This window comes from Leptonychotes weddellii, chromosome 15 (assembly GCF_054177405.1).
Source record: "Leptonychotes weddellii isolate Sample4059 chromosome 15, ASM5417740v2, whole genome shotgun sequence".
Lineage (NCBI taxonomy): Eukaryota > Metazoa > Chordata > Mammalia > Carnivora > Phocidae > Leptonychotes > Leptonychotes weddellii.
In genome coordinates, this window is record NC_138383.1 from 19,388,583 (window position 1) to 19,411,653 (window position 23,071).

General features: G+C 51.6%; 1 protein-coding gene and 1 long non-coding RNA gene across 5 annotated transcripts; one reads left to right on the plus strand and one right to left on the minus strand.

The window, feature by feature from the left end:
• Positions 1-1,596: 1,596 nt before the first annotated feature.
• On the minus strand, positions 1,597-20,005 carry GSDMA (gasdermin A). 3 transcript variants are annotated; one of them, XM_081805044.1, is made up of 11 exons: positions 19,910-20,005; positions 11,990-12,208; positions 11,628-11,808; positions 8,155-8,320; positions 7,180-7,276; positions 6,621-6,668; positions 6,181-6,204; positions 4,673-4,827; positions 3,881-3,995; positions 2,703-2,776; positions 1,597-2,200 (listed from the first exon to the last, which is right to left on the minus strand). In XM_081805044.1, exons 2-11 carry the CDS (start codon positions 12,201-12,203, stop codon positions 1,958-1,960), a joined length of 1,317 nt encoding a protein of 438 aa, XP_081661170.1. In that variant the 5' UTR covers positions 12,204-12,208; positions 19,910-20,005; the 3' UTR covers positions 1,597-1,957. The 3 variants fall into 3 exon arrangements, with proteins under 3 accessions (XP_081661170.1, XP_081661171.1, XP_081661172.1); XM_081805045.1 differs by lacking the exon at positions 19,910-20,005 and adding an exon at positions 12,878-12,986; XM_081805046.1 differs by lacking the exon at positions 19,910-20,005 and adding an exon at positions 12,854-12,891.
• LOC145717344 (uncharacterized) lies at positions 19,587-22,201 on the plus strand. 2 transcript variants are annotated; one of them, XR_014140494.1, is made up of 3 exons: positions 19,587-19,848; positions 20,187-20,499; positions 20,704-22,201. It is a non-coding gene; the product is annotated as an uncharacterized LOC145717344 (long non-coding RNA). The 2 variants fall into 2 exon arrangements; XR_014140493.1 differs by lacking the exon at positions 19,587-19,848 and having other exon boundaries at positions 20,227-20,499; positions 20,704-20,786; positions 21,207-22,201.
• Positions 22,202-23,071: the final 870 nt, after the last annotated feature.

A 23,071-nucleotide genomic window follows, 5' to 3' on the forward strand; every position in this document is an offset into this window, starting at 1 on the left:
GGCGCGGAGTTCTTAAACACAGCTCCAGAATGTAGTCTGCTGGAGGCTCTGCTCTGCCGCGTAAGGTCAGGCGGGAGGAAAGCAGGTGGAAGCCCCTATTGGCAGAGGCTTCAGGGAGTCGGTCGGGGCGTCTGTTTGCATCCAGACACCGTAGTGAAATGGGGAGCGGAATAGTAGTGTACCTAAAGAGAATCTAAGAATCCCCAGGGGAAGGAAATTGAACCAGAAATCCTGTCCATTTATTTTTCAAAGGAATCCTCCAGTGATTCTGCAGGAGGAAGATACAGGTTCCAACTTCTTAAGACACAAAACAAAACTACCCACCCCCTTCTTTGAACTTTCCTCTCTTCTGTAGTTGGAAGTCCTAAATTTTAAACCAGGTCAGACCCTACAAGACAGTCTAGCTCTGCTGTAAGGTCATAGAGGGCAGAGAATATGTTTCGACCATATTCTTTATATTCATATATAGAGAGGATATTTTTTGTCTCCTCCTTGTCATACTACTGCAGCAAATAGCTCCTTGCACTGAACAACTGCTTGCTGAAGGAAAAACATTTTGTCCGGTTTTAGGGAACGTGCCTTGACCAATTCCTCCCTGTCTCTCTGCCCCCTTGGGCTACGGGACAGATAACAGGACTTTTGAATCATCGCTGGAATAAACTCATTAAAGCCTCTTCTGCATAACACCCTATCTAACTGAAAGTGGGCGAGAAGGGTAAAGGAAGAAAACAGAAAACAGATGAGCTTTGTTGTTCATCCTTACGAAGTTACCCTTCTGGATAGTTAGGGTGTTAGCTCACCTCTTTATTAAGTGTACATCACAAGAGAAAAACAACGAGATCAGCAGATAATTACTCAGGATGTCTTTGAGCAAGGTAGTGAGGCATTGGAAGATGCCCCAGAACGGGGGAGGATGGCTTAACAGAAAGCTTTTGGCAGTTGATCATGAATTCCTGTTTAGTGAGGGAACTAGCCAGGGGCGAGTCTGATTCCTGGGGCCAAAAACCTTGGAGAAATTATTCCACCCAAAAAACTACTTTAAAAGAAATTGGCGAAAGATGTTAAAACCCAGCTTTAGGCAGAGGAGGATGGTATAAACCCACTAGTTTTATAAGATTGCAATATCCATATTTGTAGGTCCATATGGCAAGCCCACATTACTTCCTCCTACAACCACCCCGAATTGAGGTCAAAAGAGGGAAAGGTGAAATAAGATAATATCACAATTTCTTTTTAAAAGTTATGGGTCAGTCTTATTCTTGGATACTATTTTTTAAAAAGACTTACCTGCATTTTCTTTTTGATATACTTGAAAGTTGTCTTACTCTTGTTTTGGGTTTGTACCACAAATAAGCCTGTCCTAGTCCCTTAACCTGAGTCCAGAGGATCCTAAACCCTCCTCTTTGAAGACAAGCTTCTTTGATGATCTTCTCACTTTAGAATTTAGATTCTACATTCTACACCCTCATAGTTCTCTGGGCATTTTCCAGCTGACCCGTGGACAGTATAATAGAACTCATGTACACATGATCTGTATGTAGTATGATAATGTCTATTTTTTTTCCTGGCAGAAGTTAAGAAAAACACCAAAAGACATTTCATCCAAAGTGGAATCATATTTTCCATTAATTCCAGTAAAACTTGATTTGTGGAAGCATACGCATGAGGAATTGGGATAGGAAATTAATTATTTTTGGTTTTGCTGAAATAATTCATAGTTTTAAAAATTTGCACTTTTCCACTTTTAAAGGATTTAAGCATCAGCAGATGGGTTGCGGAGCTGAAGGGGTAGGGGAAGAGGTAGAGCTGGACAAGTGGAAATCGCTTATCTTGGGTGATCAGCTAGGGTCTCCATCATCTTCAGCCTGGGGGCTCTAAAATACCCTTGGGTGTTAAGAACACAGCACAGTGAGGTCGGGAAGGCATTAGGAGGCAGGAAGCAGGTGGAAAAGGCCAGTTAGGAGGCCTTGGTCAGCAGCTGCAGGAGGGAGAGGCCAGCATAAAGGGCACAGAGGCGGGGGAGGGTGTCTGGGTCCCACGTGTACTGGGGGCCCGATCTCTGCACTTCGAGGCCACTCAGCCCCACTAGGGCTTCTGTGAGGGTCAATTCCTCTTCCCCAAGGGAGGAGAGCAGGTCAGGCTGCAGGGGGAAAACACCGTCTTTATCCTGTAGGAAACTCTGTTCCATTGTGCTCTCCACCTGCAAGGAACCAAAATAACGTGAAAAGAAAGAACTGGAAACCTGCCCTCCTTTCTCCTAACTCATAAAAACCACGAAGAGGGCTACCTGTCTCTTATAACTCCTTCCATTACAGCTCCGTGTGGGCCTTTTAACCACCCTGTACTGTGGGCAGCCCTTTTTTTTTTTTTTAAGCCCTATTTCACAGAGGAGTGAATTGAGACAGACTCAGAGACATGAAGAGATTTGCTCACATCACTTGGCTGTGAAGAAGCAAAGCCCGGGTTTTCTGTCTTTTCAAGCTGAAAAACCCAGATAACTGCCCAGAAATTCGCTCTTTTACTTCCAGTTGCGAGATAGCAAACAAGGGAGAACATGGAGACCAATGAGCCGCGGGCAAGAGCCCCTGCTCTACAACAGAGGCTCTCCAGGACAGTCTGTCGTTAGGCTAAGTCTGTATCTTTGCCCTGGTTCCAGCTGACTCCCTCCCGAGCTCTCCCCAGCACCTGCTGTTTTCTCTCACCAGCTTTAGCTGCATGGGTAGGATCTTTTTCTCCACCGATTTTATCAGCAGCTTCTGTTGGGCTTCACTTAGCTCTGGAGGGGGGAAAAAAAAAAAAAGCAGAGAAATGAACGTGTGGTGTTGGTGCAAAGGGGGACTCCAGACTCCAAAGAGGTACACTTCCAGAATTTCAGCATTAATTAATCCATACATTTACCCAAGGTTGAATGCTGCTCTATGCTGTGCACCTTTGCTGGGGGTGTTGGGTAAAAATCATACCCCTTCACTCAGGAAACTTGCAGGCCAGCAGAGAAGACTAAGCCATGTGCAGGGACAGTACAGGGTGTTAAGGGAGCGATAGCTGAGGGGTCTACTTTGGACTTGGCATTTGAGGGCAGGCTTTTTAAGGGGACAGACATCTCAGCTTACTCCTGAAGGACCAGAGAGTTTTTCTAAGTGGGGCAATGTTTCATGGAGAGGGAAGAAGAGAGTTCAGGGCAAGATGAGAAGATGTTACTCTCTGAAATTAAAGCTAACAAATTTCTATATAAAAGTGATGCGCTTAGGGATGCCTGGGTGACTCAGTCAGTTAAGTGTCTGCCTTCAGCTCAGGTCATGATCCCAGGGTCCTGGGATCAAGCCCCACATCGGGCTCCCTGCTCAGCTGGGAGCCTGCTTCTCCCTCTCCCTCTGCCCTCCCCCCGCTCCTGTTCTCTCTCACTCTGCTCTCTTTCTCTCTCAAATAAATAAATAAGATAATCTTTTTTTAAGAAGTGATGAGTTTAGCCATATGTAGAAATTTTAAATATGTGGCTGGTAAAACTAGGGTTATTTCCCAACCTCTATTAGCAAGACTAGGCCACCTTCTCAGATTATCCCAGGTGCCCAGATGAATCCTTGGGAAGGTAAACAATTTTTTAAATTTTAATTATTTTATTTTATTAAGGCAATCTCTGTTCCCAGTGTGGGGCTCGAACTCACAACCCCAAGATAAAGAGTTGCATGCTCTACCAACAGCCAGCCAGGTGATCCTATAACCAATTTCTTTAAATGTAGATATAAACTACTTTAACTGTGGTATAATTTGCCTGGCATGCATGCATTCATTCATTCATTCATTCATATATCTGGGAATTCATCCAGTGATTCATTCCTATCACCAAAAAGGTATATAAATGAAGACTTTATTCTCTACTTACCTGTTAGGGCTCCGAGGAAATACAGGATGCCACCCATAGCCTCCTTTGATACCAAGACATCTTTTGGGAGTGCCTCCAGGGTCACTTCATGTCCTTTGTCTAGAGCCCCTTCAAGCTGCAGGGAAAGGTGGGCAACTATTTAAGATAACACAGGTAAGGGGCCCACAGCACAATGCCTGGCACATCACAGTCTCTTTTTTGTTTGTTTTTTTTTAGATTTTCTTTTTTTTTTTATTTGACAGAGAGAGACACAGCGAGAGAGGGAACACAAGCAGGGGGAGTGGGAGAGGGAGAAGCAGGCTTCCCGCAGAGCAGGGAGCCCGATGATCCCCAGGACCCTGGGATCACGACCTGAGCCGAAGGCAGACGCCCAATGACTGAGCCACCCAGGCGCCCCCACAGTCTCTTGAGATGTGCTACCTATCTCTCTTTTCCTTGTTTCTTTTTCAAGGTGTCAAGTCCTGAAAAGTACCGGACTCCTGGATTTCTTGGTCCCTGAGCCTTGAACTCTGGGAAGGAAAGGTTCCAGTCCCCTTTCCAAGAAAGGGCCCTGCTGGCGCACTGCCTACCCTCTGTCTGTCCGCGGGGAGCATGTGCTTTGAGGGAATCTGCCCTGTGTGCCCTTTTCCAGAGCAGTGGCAGCCGGGCAGGCTGGGGGGCACCTGGCCAGCCTCGAGGAAGACACCCACTATCGATTCTCCTGGCCGCTGACCACATTCTATCCTGTCAGATCCCCTGCCAGTTGCAACACCCACCCACACATCCACCAACCACCTTCCTCTGGGGCCTCACCATGAGCTCCAGGTCCTGTAGCTCCTTTTTCTTCCCGAGAAGTTTGCTGAGGGAGGTGAGCAGGGAGCTTTGCCCTACCCGGCTTAGCTTCTTCACTTCTTGGATCTCTCTTTGAACTTCTTCTTTTAGTGTCTTGAAGTCTTCATGTTCCTCCTCTATTGAGACGGTGAACATGGTAAGCCAAGCGCCCTCCATCTGGCAGCCTTCCTATTCAGCCCCCTCCCGTCCCTGTGCTCTGCTCCCAGCCTGAGCCTGGCCCCCCTTTCTTCTTGATCAGGGAACATGATTATGAAGTTTCCACAAGCCCTGACTTGTGGGGGATGGTCTGGGGCAAGGAGGTGGAGCAGGACCCACATTATCATCTAAGCAGGCAGTTGATTCTCCCCAGGCTCCCAAGCCCCATCCTGTGACAGTAGACAATTAACTTCCCTTTCTCTAAGACTCCAGCTTAAAGTTGAGAAGGAAAGTCTATTTCCCCTTCTTAGGAGTTATTCGACAAAGAAGAATGACTTTGGTGACTGAGTGAAGGCTAGGATGGGTGGGTCTTTATCCAAGGATGTGGGTGGATCAGCGTTACCTTGAATCTTGGCCTGACCCTCTAAGGGCCTGGCATCCTAAGAATATGACCAGGGGAGTAGCTTCTGGAAGCTCCTGGAAGTGGCTCCAGTTGCCCAGACCTGGGACTCAGCACTTGTCTTTCCCTCCCTCCACCCCATTGCCTCCATGCCAAAGTCTTGGGAGAAACTCAGAAAATTCCTTACCAGCATCAGATGCCAGGATAAGGGGGGAAAGAAAAGACAAGAATCTATTCTTCCAAAATGGTATCCATGCCCAGGGGATGAAACATTAATAATGGGGGTTAGGAAATATATCCTGTCTCCTGGGATATCTCAGCTATCTTAAGGCTACACTTGCTCCATTCATGGGAGGCAGGAATGGGGCAGGAGAGAAGCTAATGCAATGTGAAAAGGAGCTCCTGGATTGATTGAGTTGGCATCACTGTGACTTAGTGACTCATCCGTCCCGGATGTTGGGTGGCTGAGCAGCAGATATGTGTGGGACAGGTTACAGCTAAGGACGCCCTCGAGAACAGAGGTCTGACGCATCAGACTACCTGGGTATCCTGTCCAAAGACTTCCCCCCCCGCCACCACTTTTTCCTAAGCTATTGGAATCTCTGCCATGTTTTGGGGATAGTTGTTTGCTGAGACCTGCTCTGCCATGTTCCCTGTCAGTCTTTCAGGGAAGAGAAGAAAAAGATTGGAGTTTTAAAATTCTGTGTCAAGGGGCCCTTGGGTGGCTCAGTCGGTTAAGCGTCCAACTCTTGGTTTCAGCTCAGGTCATGATCTCGGGGTCATGGGATGGAGCCCCACATAGGGCTCTGTGCTCAGCTCAGAGTCTGAGAATCTCTCTCCCTCTCCCTGCCCCTCCCGCTTGCGCTCTCTCTCTCTCTCTAAAATAAATAAATAAATCTTAAAAAAAAAAAAAGAAATGAGAGGAAACACTTACTGGTGAACTTCTCCTCTGGCTTTTCTGAAAACAGAAACAATGTACATATGTCAGCATAAAACCTATTTGTGCTTTTTTATCTAGAGCGGATGTTAAGGCAGCTTTTTCAGTGATCATTATAAAAACATGGAGATTGTGTTAGCTCATGCCTCCCCCCACCCCCCCCAATTTGGGAACACACAATATCTCTCAGTCTTATTTCTGCTTCTGACTTCTGGTCTCTTTCTGTTTCTCTGTCTCTCTCTGTCTGCTCATAAAAGCAGTATTTATGTGCTTCTGTCTGCCTTTCCAGAAGTTTAGGACAGATATTTTTATAAAGGCACTTGGGAAACAAAACGAGGGGCTCCTTGAGGGATTATGGTATATGTTATTAGAGGGTGCAGGATTTTAGCAGATGATGTCAGGGTTGGGTGAAAGATAGGGGAAGCAATTTCACTTACCTCCGGGAGTGAAGGTTTGCATGTTATCATTGTAGATATGTGGAATATCTGTAAGGTGCAAGAGAGGTGAGAGCAGGAGGACCCTTAAATAGCTGCCCACCTTCCCTTCTCTATTCTCAAGTCCATGGGCTCCGCTAAGGGCTAGGTCCCTGTCCCCAAAGGCCCCACCGAATCCCCTGCTCCACCTCTGTTGCTGAAAGAACTCTTTTCTTCCTCTGTAAATCCTAGGACAACACTGTTTTCTGCCTTGCATCCTAGTGCTGATATCTGGGTCTGTTTCCTCCATTGGCCACAGACTTCTCTAGAGCAGAGCTGTGCTTGTTCATCTCCGTGCCCCTTTCCTCCTGCTAACGCAGTGCCCAGCACGCAGGAGGTGCTCAGAACCCAGGGGGTTCCTTCACTCCCTCTCCAGGGCAGTCCCCGCTGTTCTGTCCCTGGGCCACAATACAATACACTCCAGCACTCCTTCCCTGGCTTGCCACCAGAGGGGACCAGGATGCCTTAGTGCTAATGCGGGTAATTCTTGTCTTGAGGGGAGAACATGCCAGTGTCTGCTCACCCCATTCATCTTTGCCTTTGACCATCAGTTGTCTCACTCGAAAGGCCAGGATGCAGCCCTTGGGGATGGTTATGGCCTCCTTGTGGTTTATGGATCCCTAGGGTCAGACAATGAAGATTTATGAACTGGCCAAGATTCTGAGACAAGGGGTGAGGTAGGGGCATGTGGAGGGGCAGGCCGAGCACCTCTGGGGAGATAAGAAATTGAAAACCCTTCATTTGGGTCCCTGATTGCCTTTCCACCCAGTCTGGACTCCATGGAATGCATTTCAAAGCCCTTCTGCATCATCCCTCTAATGATGTGTATCTCTCTTCCTGGTTCAGACACATGAAGGAACTGGGCGGACCCACTCCATCACCTACCTGCCTGGGCATCTCCAACCCACCTGAGAGTTTCCACAGGGCCCAGTCCTTCTTCCTCTTCACCATCTGGCCCATGCTCATCTCCTCCAGGAAGCCTTCCATGACTAACCCTGCTCTCAGTTCCAACTCACCCCTTGAATATTTATACAAACTAGGTTTAGGTATGTAGAGCATTACTTATTTACATCAGATCTTCAGAGCCTGTGTTCTTGGGGCTTTAACCTGTGTGTCTCCTCCGTGAGACTGAGAACTTTTTCTGAGAGCAGGGATGTCTCTCTCCTGTGCCCTGGGAGCACCACGAGGGATGACCCATGACTAAGAGTTTCCCCTTCCCTGATAGCTCCCTGTGGCATCTGGCACAGGCATGTGCCCACACAGGGCACCCTTGACCAGAGAGGGGACTTGTGTCTGGCCGACAGGGGCCTGAATCTCGAAAAGCAGGAAGAAGGAGTGGGTCATTTTCAGTATTCTGGGTAGGCACTGATCGGGCAAAGTTAATGTGTTAATGCGGCCTCTAAGGAGAGGCTAAATGTTAAGTGCGTGCGTGCGTGTGTGTGTGTGTGTGTGTGTGTGTGTGAGAGAGAGAGAGAGAGAGAGAGAGAGAGAACCAAACCTGTAGTCCCAAAGGGGCGAAGAACGGGAGGGAGAAGCAGCCCTCCGCCTTGCCGGCTCTCTCCAGAGTGACCTCCTGCACGGTCTCCACCACCTCCATGACCACATACAGGTTCTCCCCTCGGTCTCGCATCTCCTTCAGGAACGGGTGCTCGGCGGACAGCTTCCTGGGGCAGGAGACACGTGAAGGGATGGGTCAGAACCTCTCCCCGCCTGGGCCATCATGCTCTTCTCTTCTCCTCGGTCATTCGCAGGAGCTAGGCACGGTGGTGTTAGGGAAAGGGGTGAGGACTCTGGAGTAGGAGACCGAGGCTGAAGCCCAGATGTCCCGCTAACTGGCAGGGCAGCCACTCGGAGTCCAGGGAGCCATCTTTACTTCCTCACTGTCCACTCCTAATTCTTCATCATTTGACTTCCATTTGACTTCCATTTCCACTCCTCAACTGAAATCCCAGCGACCTCGCACCCACCACATTCACAGACCTTCCCTCACTCTGCACAACACTGACCCTGCCTCCCAAAGCCTCCCTGCGACGTGGTCCTCTCCTGGCTTCTGGTCCCACCACGCCACCCCGCTTCGGCCTTCTGATTCTTGTTCGTTCCGTCTGCATCTCCTGCGCTAGTTTCTTCGGTCCCTTCAAATTTCATGTTCTCTGAGATTCTGTTCGCAGTTCTCTGCTGTCTGGATTTCCAGAACATCCCTTCCCTGCAACTCCATTCCTATAGTTTTCCATCTTTATATGGTCGACCACCCCACAGGGATATTCACCTTGACTTCTCTCCTGAGCGCTGAGCCCTCGTTTCCAACTGCCTTGAAATTTTTCTTTTAAAATGAGATATAGGGGCACCTGCGTGGCTCAGTCAGTTAAGCGGCTGCCTTCGGCTCAGGTCATGATCCCGGGGTCCTGGGATCGAGCCCCACATCGGGCTCCCTGCTCAGCGGAGAGCCTGCTTCTCCCTTTCCCTCTGCCTGCCACTCTGCCTACTTGTGCTATCTCTGCCAGATAAATAAATTAAAAATAAATAAATAAAATGAGATATAATTGGGGCACTTGGGTGGCTCAGTCGGTTGAGCATCTGGCTCTTGGTTTCTGCTCACGTCGTGATCTCAAGGTTGTGGGATTGGGCCCCACGTGGGGCTCCAGGCTCAGTGTTGGGGGTGGGGTGTCTGCTTGGGATTCTCTTTCTCTTCCTCTCCCTTTGCCCCTCCCCTCAATAACTAACTAACTAACTAACTAACTAACTAAATAAATAAATAAAATCTTAAAAAAATAAAATGAGATAAAATTGACATATAACATCATGTTAGTTTTAGGTGTACAACATATGCAAGGCAGTGTTGTTAACTGTGGTCACTCAGCTAATGTCTCACTGGACCCGCAAACTCAAAATGTCCCAAAGGAGCTCACAGTCTTTCTCTCCAAATACTTCTTCTAAAGTCTGTCTTCTTGTTTCTGTTAATGTCATCACTTGGGTCAAAGCTCAGAGTGAATTTTTTAACATTCTCATATATTTAATTATTTATTTTTTAAAAAGTTGTATTTATTTAAGGTATACAACATTTTTTTAAGAGTTTTGTTTTTTTGTTTGTTTGTTTTTTAAGTAATCTCTATACCCAACGCGGGGCTTGAACTCACAACCCCAAGATCAAGAGTGGCATGCTCTTCCAACTGAGCCAGCCAGGCGCCCACAACATCTTTCGATATACCTCCACATAGAGAAATGATTACTACAGTGAAGCTAATGAACCTATCTAGCTCCTCACATAGGTACCATTTTGTGAATGTGTGGTGATCTATTCTCCTAACAAATTTCCAGTGGACAGTATAGAATTATTAACTGTAGTCATCATGCTGTACATTGGATCTCCACCAGCGTCATCTCTGACAAAACCTTCTCCCTCAACCTGCAATCAGCTGCCAAGTCCAGGCCATTCTGGCGCCCCAGAGTGCCCCAGCTCCTCCCTCGTTATTCTGACTGCTCTTCCCAGCTCCGGTCCTCATTTTGCATCTCTGACGGACAGTGGAATGGTGTCTTGCCTGCCTGCCTGCTTCCAACCCCTGCCTCTCATCCTCTGGCTGCCATACTTCCTCCATCTGGCCAGATGAATCACGACACACATCAAGGCATTCTTGGGGGCCCCCTGAAGCCTACGGTACAGTTCCACATCCTTGACCAGGCACCTGGGTCCTCCATGATCTGGGCCTTAGCCTCTGCTTCTGACTTGCTCCACTCCTACCTTTTCTGCTCCTGCCAAATCAGCTCTTCGTGCTCCCTAGAGGTTTTGAGGTTTCTCACCCACGTGCCTTTGTAATGTCCATCTCCCAGACCTTCATATTTGATTTCTACTCATCTTTCAAAGCCTGGATCATGGGCTGCCTCCTCCATGAAGTTCCACTTCGTTTCCCCAGCCAGAAGTCTGTCTGGCCTGCCACAAAACTCAGGCAAAGTCCTCCTAGGCACTACCTCTCGCCTTGGATTATAGTTACTGTTGCACAGATTTTTTTTTACAACTCCTGATTGCGAGGTTCTTGGACAAAGATGTTCCAATGCACCCCGGCTCCTAGTGGGGTGTTTTGCACTCCTTTGAGGCTGTATGAATGTTTACAGGGTGACTTTCGAAGCACCCTAGCTCTTCCTTCCTGCCTCACTTCTTTCAGCCACTACTTAACTACTTAAAAGTCAGTTCCCCTGGCAAGCCCAACATCTGAGCTGCCCAGCATCGACATGGCATCTGCCACACCCCTTGTGCTGCGGGGGCAGGATTCCCGAGGGCTGCCTGGTGTATGTATGGGACCGGGCAGATGGCTTGATTTATGGGAGCAGAACACTATGGCTAAGCTTCAGTAGGGAATAGATAAGACCCTTTCCCTTTTATAGATTCATAGTTTAGGAAGGAACCCTAGAGATTTTCATGGAACCCCATCATTGTTCAGGAAAGAAAACTGAGGTCCTGAGAGGAGAAGTGACTTTTCCAAGGTCACACGGCAAGTTAATGTGAACATACTCATTCTCGTGTGTGTGTGTGTGAGAGAGAGAGAGCAGGGGAGTGGTACTGGAAGTAGTGGAAGGATGGGGGGAGGGAGTAGTTAGGGGATGTCCCAGATGCACCCATGGGCCAGAATGGTCATTTTTTTTTTAAGATTTTATTTATTTATTTGACAGAGAGAAAGAGCAAGCAAGCACAAGCAGGGGGAGCAGCAGAGAGAGAGGAAGAAACAGACTCTGAGCTAAGGGAGCCTCATGCAGAGCTCGATCCCAGGACCCTGGGATCATGACCTGAGCCGAAGGCAGACGCTTAACCAGCTAAGCCACCCAGGCGCCTCCAGAATGGTCAGCTTTAAGAGCTCTCCTGTGATGACCCCATAGGTAAAGGGCAGTGTGAGGGCCCTGCCTTTTAACTCAGGGCCCAAAGCACCCTTTCCAAGCACCAGCCACCCCATCCTGGCAGCCCCCCAGCCCTACCACTCTCACCTCTCCTGGTGCAAGGTCTCCAGAGCCTTAGGGGCCACACTGAGTGTCTGGACCTCCAGGGTACTGCTCCTGGACAGCCCGGCAGTCCCCGTGACCTTGACTGTCTTTGGCACATCCACCTCTCCCTCCACTCGGGCATCCAGCATATTCTTAAAGCTAAAGTTCCCAGAGTCTGTTGGATCTGCAGGAGAGAGAAGACGAAAGGGGCCAGGCTGAGAGGCCTGCCTCTTCCCCTCCCTTCTGGGAGAACTTTGGGCTACGTGACACCAAGCCACATCCGGACAGAGGGAGCTTTGGGTTCCTCCTCATAAGCCAGGGCCTGGCCCCCATCCTTCGAGAGCCAACCCCGTGCTGGACCTGACCTGAAGGCGAGCTGCCGGCTTCAAGCACATCCAGGAGGGTGTAGTCAGTGCGGACATAGCGGGCACCCCAGAAGAGTGTGCTCTTCCTCTTCCTCAGCACCAGGCAGAAGGGATGGAAGCGCTTGAAGTCTATGAGGCTGTCAAGGGGTGTCAGGTCCCCTCTAGGGTTTAGCTGTCTGGCCAGGGCCCGGGTGACATTTTCAAAGGTGGTCATTTTCTCTGTGGGGGTGGAGGGAGACAGGAGAGTGACAAGTTGGGAGACCAGGACATGGTAAGGGCCCTGGCAGAGAGAGATCACCTGGCTCTGGGGGAGGAGGTCCCTTTAAAAATGGCTGGACTCTCGGAGTATCGTGGCTGAAAACAACCAAAGGAGCCTCCACTTTATGATGAGGACACACAGCCCCGAGGGCTGAAGCGACTTGCCTGAAGTCACACAGCTGGTTAGAGAAGCCAGACCTTCCCTGTCAAGGGCTCTGGGCTCACCCCTCCTTCAAGTTCCTCACGGACTTGGGGCCTGGCTGGAGCATTTCGTGAGTGAGGGAAGTAAATCTCCTCTCATACAGCTCTGCCCACCTTGTCTCCCCCAGAGAACTCTGATAGCCGGGACCAGGGAGGCCGGGGAGGCAGGCAGCCCCCACTGGTGCCGAGGGCCTGAGGAGGCCGACGCGGTTCACCTCCCCCAGTGGCCCCTTCTTTGGGTGGGGGTCACTTCCCTGTACCCTGTACTTCCTTTGTGCCCGCCTCCTGGCTCCTGGCTCTGAACAGACCCACTTCCCCCCAGGTGCCACCCAATATACCCAGGCCTTTCAATCTTTGCCTTGGCTTGTAGTATACTCCCTCCCAATCTAAAGAATCCCTATTCACCCTTTAAGACTCAATTTGGGTCACTTCTTTTGTGACTCCTTTCTCACTCCCCGTCAGGCAGCGAGTGACTCTATCCTGTGTCCCCAGAGCACTTTGTACGTGCCCTCCCGAAACACCTGTAGCCTCATGTTGTTCATGTTGTTATGATCTGTTCACTTGACTCTCGCCTACTCGACTGTGGCCTCCCAGAGGGCAGGAAATGAGTCTTAGCCATCTCTGCAGCGTTGGCACTGAGCACAGTGCCTGGTGCAGGCCCGGAGCCTGACAAGTGTGTGTGCACAGAATGAATGAAGAGATGAATGAATGAACATGGCCCTGCGAGACATATACTGGGGTGAGAGGGCCCTGGAGAATGTGGGGTCTGCAAGAGCCTGAACTTCATAGCCTCAGGTCCCTGCCTTTGAGGTTCAAGTCCAGGTGCTGTGGCTGGGCGGCCAGCAGGCACAGCCATGGGTGGGGGAGGATGCACCAGCTAGCCTGGAACTGGCTCGCCGCCCCCGTGGGCACCTCGCAGAGTCAGGGAAGTGGGAGGCACGCACACAGGTGCGTGGGCCACCTCCAAGGTGCCTTTTTCACCTCTAATTCCCGAGTGGGCCAGGGTGGGACAGGACAACCTCCAGGGGCCAGTCCGATGCCCGCAGGAAGGGATCAGGTGACTTCTGTCTCTTCCTTACCAGAGACGTGCTCACAGGACATCTCGTTTCTCCCCGCAAGGCTTATGAAGATACCTACTCCCCTGGGCTCGAGGGGACTCCTAGGCCCGTTTCTTCCCACCCATGTTCTTGTTCATCCCTAGAACACCCCCACCTCCCCTGCTGTCATCAAGCTCTTACCAGAGAGCAGTTCTGGGTCCTGTCTAGCAGCCGGATCTGGGATAAGGGCCCAGGACTCAGTCTGTAGGTTGAGAGAGCTACTGTCCCTCACCAGGACGGGCTACAGCTTTATGCCTCTCTGGAGGCAAGGATGTAGGCTTCCAGGGACCCCGCCTGCCCCGGTGACGCCGCCCTTCTCCTGCTCTACTACCAGGAGAACAGCATCAACCTGTTCCACGTGTGCCCTGCCCCAGGCCCTGGGCCCTGGCCTCCTGAGGGCTGAGGGGGCAGGGAGCTGCCAGGCAGGTGCCAGCGTGGGTGGAGGGAGCCAGACCAGAGACAAGTGGCCACTGAAGGTTGGCTTGATGGGCAGAGAGGAGAGGAGGGAAGGCACCTTTGGGAGAGGGGCAGCCGAGAGGCAGTGGGAGGGGTGCGTGTGTGTATGTGTGTGTGTGCACGTGGATGGGTGATGAGGGAAGGCATTTCTGTTCTGTCATCATCATGGTCATCAGGAAGCATCTAGGATTCATGACGAGGCCTTGTGGGTGTGACAAGGGAGTAAGAAATCCTGTATGTCTACAGATTCCAGCAGAAAGCAGAGCGGCTGAAAAGTTGTCCTCCATCTTTCTGCTGGTCTGTCTGCACATCATTCGCTCCCTCCCTTTGTTTTAGCTACAAAGACATATCAATGGCACCGCTAGCTGCCTATGTCTATGTAGGCAGAGACGGAGTTAGACCAAGTGGTTTCCTGTTCAGCGCGTCGGCTCCTCTTGGAGTATTGTACCCACACAGACGCGCACATACAGAGGCAGAGTGAGTTAGTGGCAAGGCTAAAAGGCATGTCTGCTTTGGGAGTTGTTCTGAAGTCCGTGCCTGATAGGAATTTTCAAGGGGACTTTATGCACCTGGTCGGGTTTCTAGATGACAAATCAAGACATTTCCAAGCAAGACTCCTATAGTGTTGGGATATGTGTCTATGTCTATCCTGAATACAACTGAGTCTGTCTTCATGCTCTAACTTTGAGGCTCTCCTCAGCACTCATCGAAGGAAAGGAAATGGAGCCTTGAAAACCATGAAGAGGGGCGCCTGGGAGGCTCAGTTGGTTAAGCGTCCGACTCTTGATTTCGGCTCAGGTCATGATCTCAGGGTGGTGAGACTGAGCCCAGCACTGGGCTCCGAGCTGGGCATGGAGCCTGCTTAGGATTCTCCTCCCTCCCTCTCTCTCTGTCCTCTCCCCACTCTGTTCTCTCTCTGTTTCTATTTTTTTTAAAGATTTTATTTATTTATTTGAGACAGAGTGAGCAAGAGAGAGCACAAGGTGGGGGAGAGGCAGAGGGAGAGGGAGAAGCAGACTCCCCGCTGAGCAGGGATCCCAATTTGGGACTTGATCCCAGAACCCTGGGATCATGGCCTGAGCTGAAGGCAGATGCTCAACTGACTGAGCCACCCAGGCACCACCCCCCTCAATTCTGGAAACAAAAACCATGAGATGAAGAGAAGCTAGGTCTTTACTGGAGGTATTCTTGAGGGGCTAGTGGTGAATGCCAAGATCAGACCATCCCACGCTCAGCAAAACTCCCTAAAAACCGAATTATACCTCTTTCTCCAAAGTGTCATTCAGTATGACAGATGCTCCCAAATCTCTCTTCTCTGTGTCATAAAACAAAATCTCTGGGGTCTCTGGTCCCTGCCCCCTATCTTTTGGCTCAGCTTCCTTCCTATCCCCTAGGCCCTTCTTGTGTGACTATCTAGTACTTCCTCCTTCAACAGCTCTAACCAAGGGCTTGGATGTGTGGGAAGGCGGTCATTAGTCATTTGGTCCCTGTCACATGGGCACATGTGTGCAGAAATAGGTGTATGTGCTATATTCATTCCATCTCTACCTATCTCTCCCTTTCTGTATCTCTTAATCCGTGCTTTGATGTGATGCCCCTGTCATCCAGCACATCGTCCTGGGCTGTGCAGTCTCTCATCCTTCAATCAGCTCCAGAGAAGGTGGCCCCACTCCCCACCCTCCCACTGGTCCACCATTGCCTCAGTGAGACTTTTGGGAGTTTCCTTCTGGTGTCTACCCTCCTTCCACTGGCTGCAGGCCAAAGTTTCCAGTCCAGGTCATCCTCCAAAGACCTGGAGACCGGTGATTTCTAGAAGCCACATGTGTATCTGCTCTCTTTGAGGGCCTCTAAAGTCCATGTAGCCGGCTTTCTCTCCTCCGACCCAGAAGTCTTGCTCCTTTCATTTCTCTTGCCCTCCTTCATTCACTCTGGACTCTACCAGGCCTGTCCTCATTCTCTTTATGCCACCCCACCCCACGTCTGTCCCAATACACCATCCCCCAAACTGCCTAATGGCGTTCCAAGAAGGCAGCTTTGAGGGTTTGAGGCAAAGAAGAAATAAGGGCTTGCGGGGTCAGCCAGATTGAAAATTTTGTGCTTTTGGAATAAAAATATCCATGTCAGCTTTGTCCCTGCACTGTTCCTCCCACCCATCCAGAATACCCCGTCTCTTTGTTACTTCTCCAGTCCCCCTTCCTTGGAGTCTTAGGGAGAGGCCAGAGAATCCCTTAAGAGTCCAGAGGCTCCTCCTCAGAGTCTTGGTTTACAATCAGGGGAATCTGGGATATAATTTTTTTTAAGGTTTTATTTATTTATTTGACAGAGAGAGAGCGAGAGAGGGAACACAAGCAGGGAGAGTGGGAGAGGGAGAAGCAGGTGTCCCGCGGAGCAGGGAGCCTGATGCGGGGCTCGATCCCAGGATCCTGGGATCATGACCTGAGCCAAAGGCAGACGCTTAACGACTGAGCCACCCAGGCGCCCCTCTGGGATGTAATTTAAATTGTGCTGGAAGAGGTTTAATTTAGACTAATTCGTAAGAACTCTTTAGGTCAATTAAGAGTGACTTAACTGAGAATATGAGGCTGGGTGCTGTTGTAGGCGGCAGGCTCTGCTCTCTATCTCCCTCTGGTGGTCACTGCGATAATCACCTCTAACGTGGGCACCAAGCTTGTGATTTGTGTGTAGTTGCTAGAAAATGGGCATCAGGGAAGGGAGCTAACCTAGGGAAGGAGGCCACCTGTTCTCTGGGAACCTGAATGTCTCTCTGACATTCAGAGAGTGCACTGCAGACGCAGACGTTGGACAGGCTGTTATTTCCTTACCCATTTTCCTTTTATGATTGTTGACTTTCTCCTTAGGAAGGGGCCAAAGAGGACAGAGAGGGAACAGGCTAGTGGAGTTCACAAGGGTGGAAGGTACTGATCCTGGCAAGAATGGCTGGCAAGAAGAAGCTGGCACAGACATACTGCCAGATCTTCTCTGAGTAAAAACCAGCTAGGGAGGAAGATGGACTGGAATGGAGGCATGACCATCTGGTGGAGAGTCAGGAAGAACAGGCCCCAGGGGGGTTGCATTTTATATTTCCTATGGGAGGTTGGAAGTCTTGGGGTGCAGATTGCAGATTGTGAGCTATACTTCTATAAATTCTCCTTTCTGAACAAAATAAAACCCCCAGAATCCTTTCTTTTCTTTTCTTTTTTTAAGATTTATTTATTTGAGAGAGAGAGAACAAGAGAGCACGAGCAAAGGGAAGAGGCAGAGGGAGAGGGAGAAGCAGGCTCCCCACTGAGCAGGGAGCCCTATGAGGGACTCGATCCCAGGATCCCAAGATCGTGACCTGAGCCGAAGGCAGATGCTTAACCAACTGAGCCACCCAGGCGCCCCGCCAGAATCCTTTCTTATCCTCTAAAATACTTTGAGGTTTCTTCCCAAACTCCCAAATCAGCTTTGGGGCCCAAGACACCTCCGAACTCCTGGTTGAGTAGACGAGTCTTGTGATACTGTTCAGGGCCTTGTGACACTTGTCACAAGTTCAGGGTCTTGTGACACTTGTTCAACTTGAAGTTGTGCTGAAGAATTAGAGAAGTATGTCATACTTCAAGGTGTCAGCCCTCGCTGCCCCCAGCCCTCCACTGCCAATCCCTCTACCCACGAGGCTGGTATGGAGTCCACTGCCAGTTCCAGCCCAAATCCAGAGATGCCTCCTCTGTCAGCTGATCCCCCCCAGAATCCCAGCTCTTCCTGAGCCCCTGGAGATGCAGCTGGAAGAGGTGTTAGAGCTCCGGTCCACTTCATGGTTGATGAGACAGAAACTTTCCTCCTCAGCTATGATTGCTAGGCCCCTCCTGTTGGGACAGAGCCCCTAGATCCTTGTAAAAGGTACTGGATCCCAGATGGAACCTTTGAAGTTCTCCCCCCAAGAGAACTTGGAGCCAAAGTGCCTCTCCATTTCACCAGCAACCCTGGGTCTATGCAAAGGCCCACTCTGCTTTCCCTAGTCCTGGTCAAGGAGAGCTAGGTGTTCTTGGCCAGCACCTGAAGGATGGAGGGGGTGGCATAGAGGGCACAGAGTGGTGACAAGGCATTGTGCTTCCTGGTATAGAGGGGTCCTACCAGGGCCTGGGTCACCTGCAGCTCTGACCTGAAAGTCCCTGAGCAGCTTAAAGTGAAGACAGAAAACCCCTACCTCACCCTAGATGAAATTCTAGTCCAGGGAGGTCTCCATCTGCACAATAGGGAATAAATATCATGGGATGATTTGCTTTGGGGAACCACCAGCTTCAGAAGTGGTCTGCAGTAAAATTTTAAATTATAGCCCCTGCTCCCACCCTTGACCCCTCTGTCCATTAGTGCCAGAGTTGAGCAGAAATGGGCACAGATTAAGAGTCTGGAGACCTGAATTCCATTGAAAGCTCTGCTAGGAGCCTGCTGTATGGCCCTGGAGAAGTACCTTCCTCTCGGGGCCAGAGACATCATCTGTGACCGAGGGGGTGGAGCTGCATGAGCTCTTGCATCCTTTCTTGTGCTCAAACTCGATTTTACCCTAGTTGTCACCCCTCACACCTGTCCTGCAACCCCCAGGCCCCTCACCAGCTCTGTCTGTCAGGAAGGAACTCTTTCTGCACAGACACAGCCAGCAGAATACTAACTCTTAATTTTTTAAAAAGATTTTTTTTATTTATTTGACAGAGAGAGAGATAGTGAGCAGGAACACAAGCAGGGGGAGTGGGAGAGGGAGAAGCAGGCTTCCCGCAGAGCAGGGAGCCCGATGCGGGGCTCGATCCCAGGACCCTGGGATCATGACCTGAGCTGAAGGCAGACGCGTAACGACTGAGCTACCCAGGCGCCCCTAATTCTTAATAATTTTAAGCAAGAACTCCTGTAGTTTTCATTTTGCACTGAGACCCGTAAATTATGTTGTAGGTCTGGCTTGGTACCATTGGGTCTAAGTCAGGAGACCTGCCAGTCACGTCAGGGAGGGACTCCAACCCCACTCCCCACCCTTACCACGCAGAGCCCCTACAGATAGATCATGTAACCAGCCAGTATGGGGTTGGGTTTACTAGAAGTCTCCTGCAGTCATTCAGAGGACTGAGTCCCCAGCCCTGCCTCTTGGATCCCCAGAACCTCTGGCTCACTAAGATCAGGGCCCCATCCACCTGGCAGATATGGGAAGTGATCAGCTAGGTACTCCTACAGTTGGAGAGACAGGGAAGTCCCTGAGGAGGGGGAGGGTTCTCCCCGTTCAGAGAGAAGACTCCGTCAGGGCAAGGCCCCAGTCTCTCGCTTAGCTTAAAGAAACCTCCCTGCAGTGCGCTGAGATCTCCCTGGGGAAGCAGGTCCGTCACCCCCATCCAGCCCACACGCGCCCCAGCCACCCTTAGCCCCGCCCAGGCTACCAAGCCCCGCCCCTCTCCCCCGATCATCTCCACCCGGGTCCCGCCCCTGGCGCTCACAGTCCGGCCCCACCACTCTGGCCCGCTCCGGATCTCCCTTATCACCCCGCCCCCGGCCTGAGAAAGCCCGCTCGCCCCGCCCCGGGCCCGCCCCCGGAGCCTCCGCCCCGCCCCCGCCGTGTCCCCTACTCCCGCCGCACCACGCCTTAGCTGGGCGGCCGCTGTCCCCGGGTCCGGTCTTCCAGCTCCAGCTGCTTCTCCACCGCAGCCCGTAGCGCCTGAAACTCCGTGTGCTCCCGGCTCAGGCCCAGACTGAGCTCTGGGTGCAGGACAGTGGTGACCAGGACCCTACCCCGCTCCACCCGCCTCGACGTGACTTCACTGAGCGGGCCCCCCACCCCCAGGCACAGAGGCTCCCTTCTGGGCCTTGGCGTCCTGTGCCCTCCCTGAGGTACCCTTCCCCAGGGGAAGATGATCAGGGCAGATCTGGTGTGGGGTGCCTGGGAGCTCACCTCCTTACAGTAGTTTCCAGGGGGCGCTGAGGATCCTGCAGAGGGCAAAGGGACACACCCCGTCACCATGAGTGGCTGCTATAGAGGAGCAGGAGAGCAGGAGAGCCCCACGAGGGGTTGGGGGAGGGCTGAAGACAAGGGAACTGGGCAGAGGGTGGAGCTGGGAAGGAAAGCCCACTGAGACCGGGAAACCTGGGTAAGCCGCTAGACTTTTCCAAGGTAGTTTCCCAAACGCTCCGAGGTGGGGACTCCAAATGTAACCTAGCCTGCCTCACAGGATTCAAGTGAGACATTAGATGGAGACGTCCTTAGAAAGAGAAGAGGAGGGGCGCCTGGGTGGCTCAGTTGGTTAAGCGACTGCCTTCGGCTCAGGTCATGATCCTGGAGTCCCTGGATCGAGGCCCACATCGGGCTCCCTGCTCGGCAGGGAGTCTGCTTCTCCCTCTGACCCTCCCCCCTCTCATGTGCTCTCTCTCTCTCATTCTCTCTGTCTCAAATAAATAAATAAAATCTTTAAAAAAAAAAAAGAAAGAAGAGGAGAATTGTAAAAGATGAAGATGCTGCTATTAGGGGAACTGGGTGAGAGGCAGGTAAGGAGGAGAGAGGTTAGGTTGCCCTGATGGTGGGCAGGGATGCAGGGGAGAGTCCAGCGCTGTGGGAGGGGAAGGGAGGGGCAAGTGTGTGCGTGCATGGGGGTGGGGCAGAGGAAGCATTTTGAGGATTCCCAGCTTTGAACCCCACAGCAGTGAGGAGGGGGATGGAATGCCCTCTCCAGGCTTTCCCCCCTTCTCCAGGGTGCCTTCCTCCAGCGGCTCCACAGCCTTGGTCACCAGAACATACAGCTTCTCATGCTCCCAAAGCTTCTTCAGCTCCTGTGGTGTGTGGAGTGGGGCTGGCTCTGAGTGGGTGGGGCTCTCTTCCTATCCCCCTCCAGCTCCCTCACTTGCATCCCTGGGTCCACCCTTGTTTCTCCCTATCCCTCCCTTGTCCCTTTCCCTTGGAAGGGTGTGTGTATGTGTGTGTGTGTCCCAGAGGGACAGGGCCCCTGTAGGTTCTAGTCCTAGTTCTTCCCGGACTCCCCGTGTGACCTTAGACAACTCACTGCCCCTCTCTGGGCCCTTTTGTAAAATAAAGATTGCTGCCAGCTCTCACAGCCTGTGCTGCTCAGGTCGGGGCACGGCCCTCAGGAGCAGCCCCTCTCACCTGGCCTGGAACCCTCGACCGGCTTCCCTACCTCACTCTGCAGTGTTTTCTTGGTTCTGGAGGACAGGGGCTTGTTCCCACACATCTCTTGCAGGAACCTTCCTTGATGGTCTGACTCTGCACGATAAATTGCCCCTGACCCCAAAAGTGAAGAATTGAGGGCTGAACGCAGACCACTCAGTCAAAAGACTCGAGGAGACAGTGATGGCCCTAAGTGCAGAAATGAGTATTGTGACTGGGTGCAGGTAAGCTAGAGTCCAGGGACCGGCAGGTGCGTGGGAGTAGTGACGGCAGTAGGACATTAAACGGGGACAGAGAGACAAGAACTGAGAAGTGCCGTGATGCAGTCACTCCCGGTACTGGAGATTCCAGAGCCATCTTCTCCACCCATCCGAACAAAGATTGGCCTGAACCTCGGCGTTTGCTTTCAGTGCCCCACTGGGCTCACATGGCCCCTGCCGCCGGCCTCTGTCACGGTGGCTGCCGTCACTAAGCTGTCAGGTCCCCAAGGATGGATACCATGACTTCCTCATTTTTGTATCTGCAGTGCCTGGCACATAGTAGTAACTCAATAAATGTCGAAGGAATGAATGGGCTTGCGGTGGCATCTCTTTTGGCAGCTCGAGGCCTCGCTCTGCTTGGTTTTCTGCCTTCCTGGTTGGGGACACAGTTCCTCATAGGCAGCGAGGTTGCTGGTGACAAAATCCCAGCAAGATGAGGTGAAGCTGTTTGTAGTCGGAACTCCCCTTAGTCTAATGGGGGACGTGCAGCCCCCCCCTCGGTGTAAGCTCTCGGGTTGCTTCTGGTTTTGAGGCTGATATGTCCTCCCTCTGCAGGAGAGCTCGGTGTTGCACTTGAAATGTCTGCACGTGAGCCCAGGACAGGAAGGGTGGGGGCTGCACCCCACCCGATGCTCCTTAACTGCCTCCTTCAGCTCCTGGGTACCCACAGTTGCCTCCCTGTTCACTTCCTTTAGTAGATAACGAGGCTTTGTAGATGCTCAAGTCTCTGTGTCTGGGGTAGGTCTTGGTCTCCCCAGGTTCAGAGCTCCCCAAAGAGAAAAGATCCTATTTCTTCCATTAGTCTGGGTTCCCCGAGGGTTAGGTTCATGTCTCTCCCCCTCAGACTGGGAGCTCCCTCAGGGCCGCTCCAGGCTTCTGCTGCACAGAGCAGGAAGAAACTGGTGTGCGAGCGCTGAGTGGGGGACTTCCAGAGCCATCTTCTCTTCTCCCACCCCTACCTACAGCCCGCTGGTTCCAGGACGCTGCACGTGGATGCCAAGCTGGGTCCTGCCCCAGACCTCTCAGGTCCTTCTGGACCAGATATGTGGCTGGGCTCTCTTGGCTCCTGGCAGCGCTGTTCCTGGCTCCCGCTCATCCCGGTGGGAGTGTTGGTTTTGACAGAGTGCATCTGTACCAGCCAGAAGTGTGAGAAGCAGGCAGCGAAAATGAAACCGTCCAGCTGCCGGCTTGGCATCTCAGAACATGGGTCCTATGATCCTTGGTCGCCAGTAGAGAGAAGGACAGGGGAGAAACTGGTTATGCCACCCCTTCCTGCCTGCCCACTGGCCAAGTACGACCCAGAGGCCAGGGTGCAGAGGGAAGGGCTTAGGGGTTCAGCGACTTCTGCTCTAGGCAGGAGCATCTCTGAGTCTGTGGAGGCTCCACGCTGTCCAGTGTCCTGTAATGCACTGAGCTGAAGCTATAGCTTCTGATGCCCCCCCCCACCAACTTCCGACTCAGGGACCCCAGCTGACTGGGGTGAAGGGGTCTCTCCCTGGCACCTCCCCAGTCCTCCATCTTCTGTCCCGCTTGTCCTCCCTCTCCTTCTGCTGCCCTAGATCCCAAGAGAGAAAGGACTTTGAGCCAGAGGGGGCCATCAGGAGAACTAGTAGATCACTTTTACTATCCAGGGCCCTAGGACCCCTCCTGACCTGGGTTCCAGGCAGTTTCCCCTCCC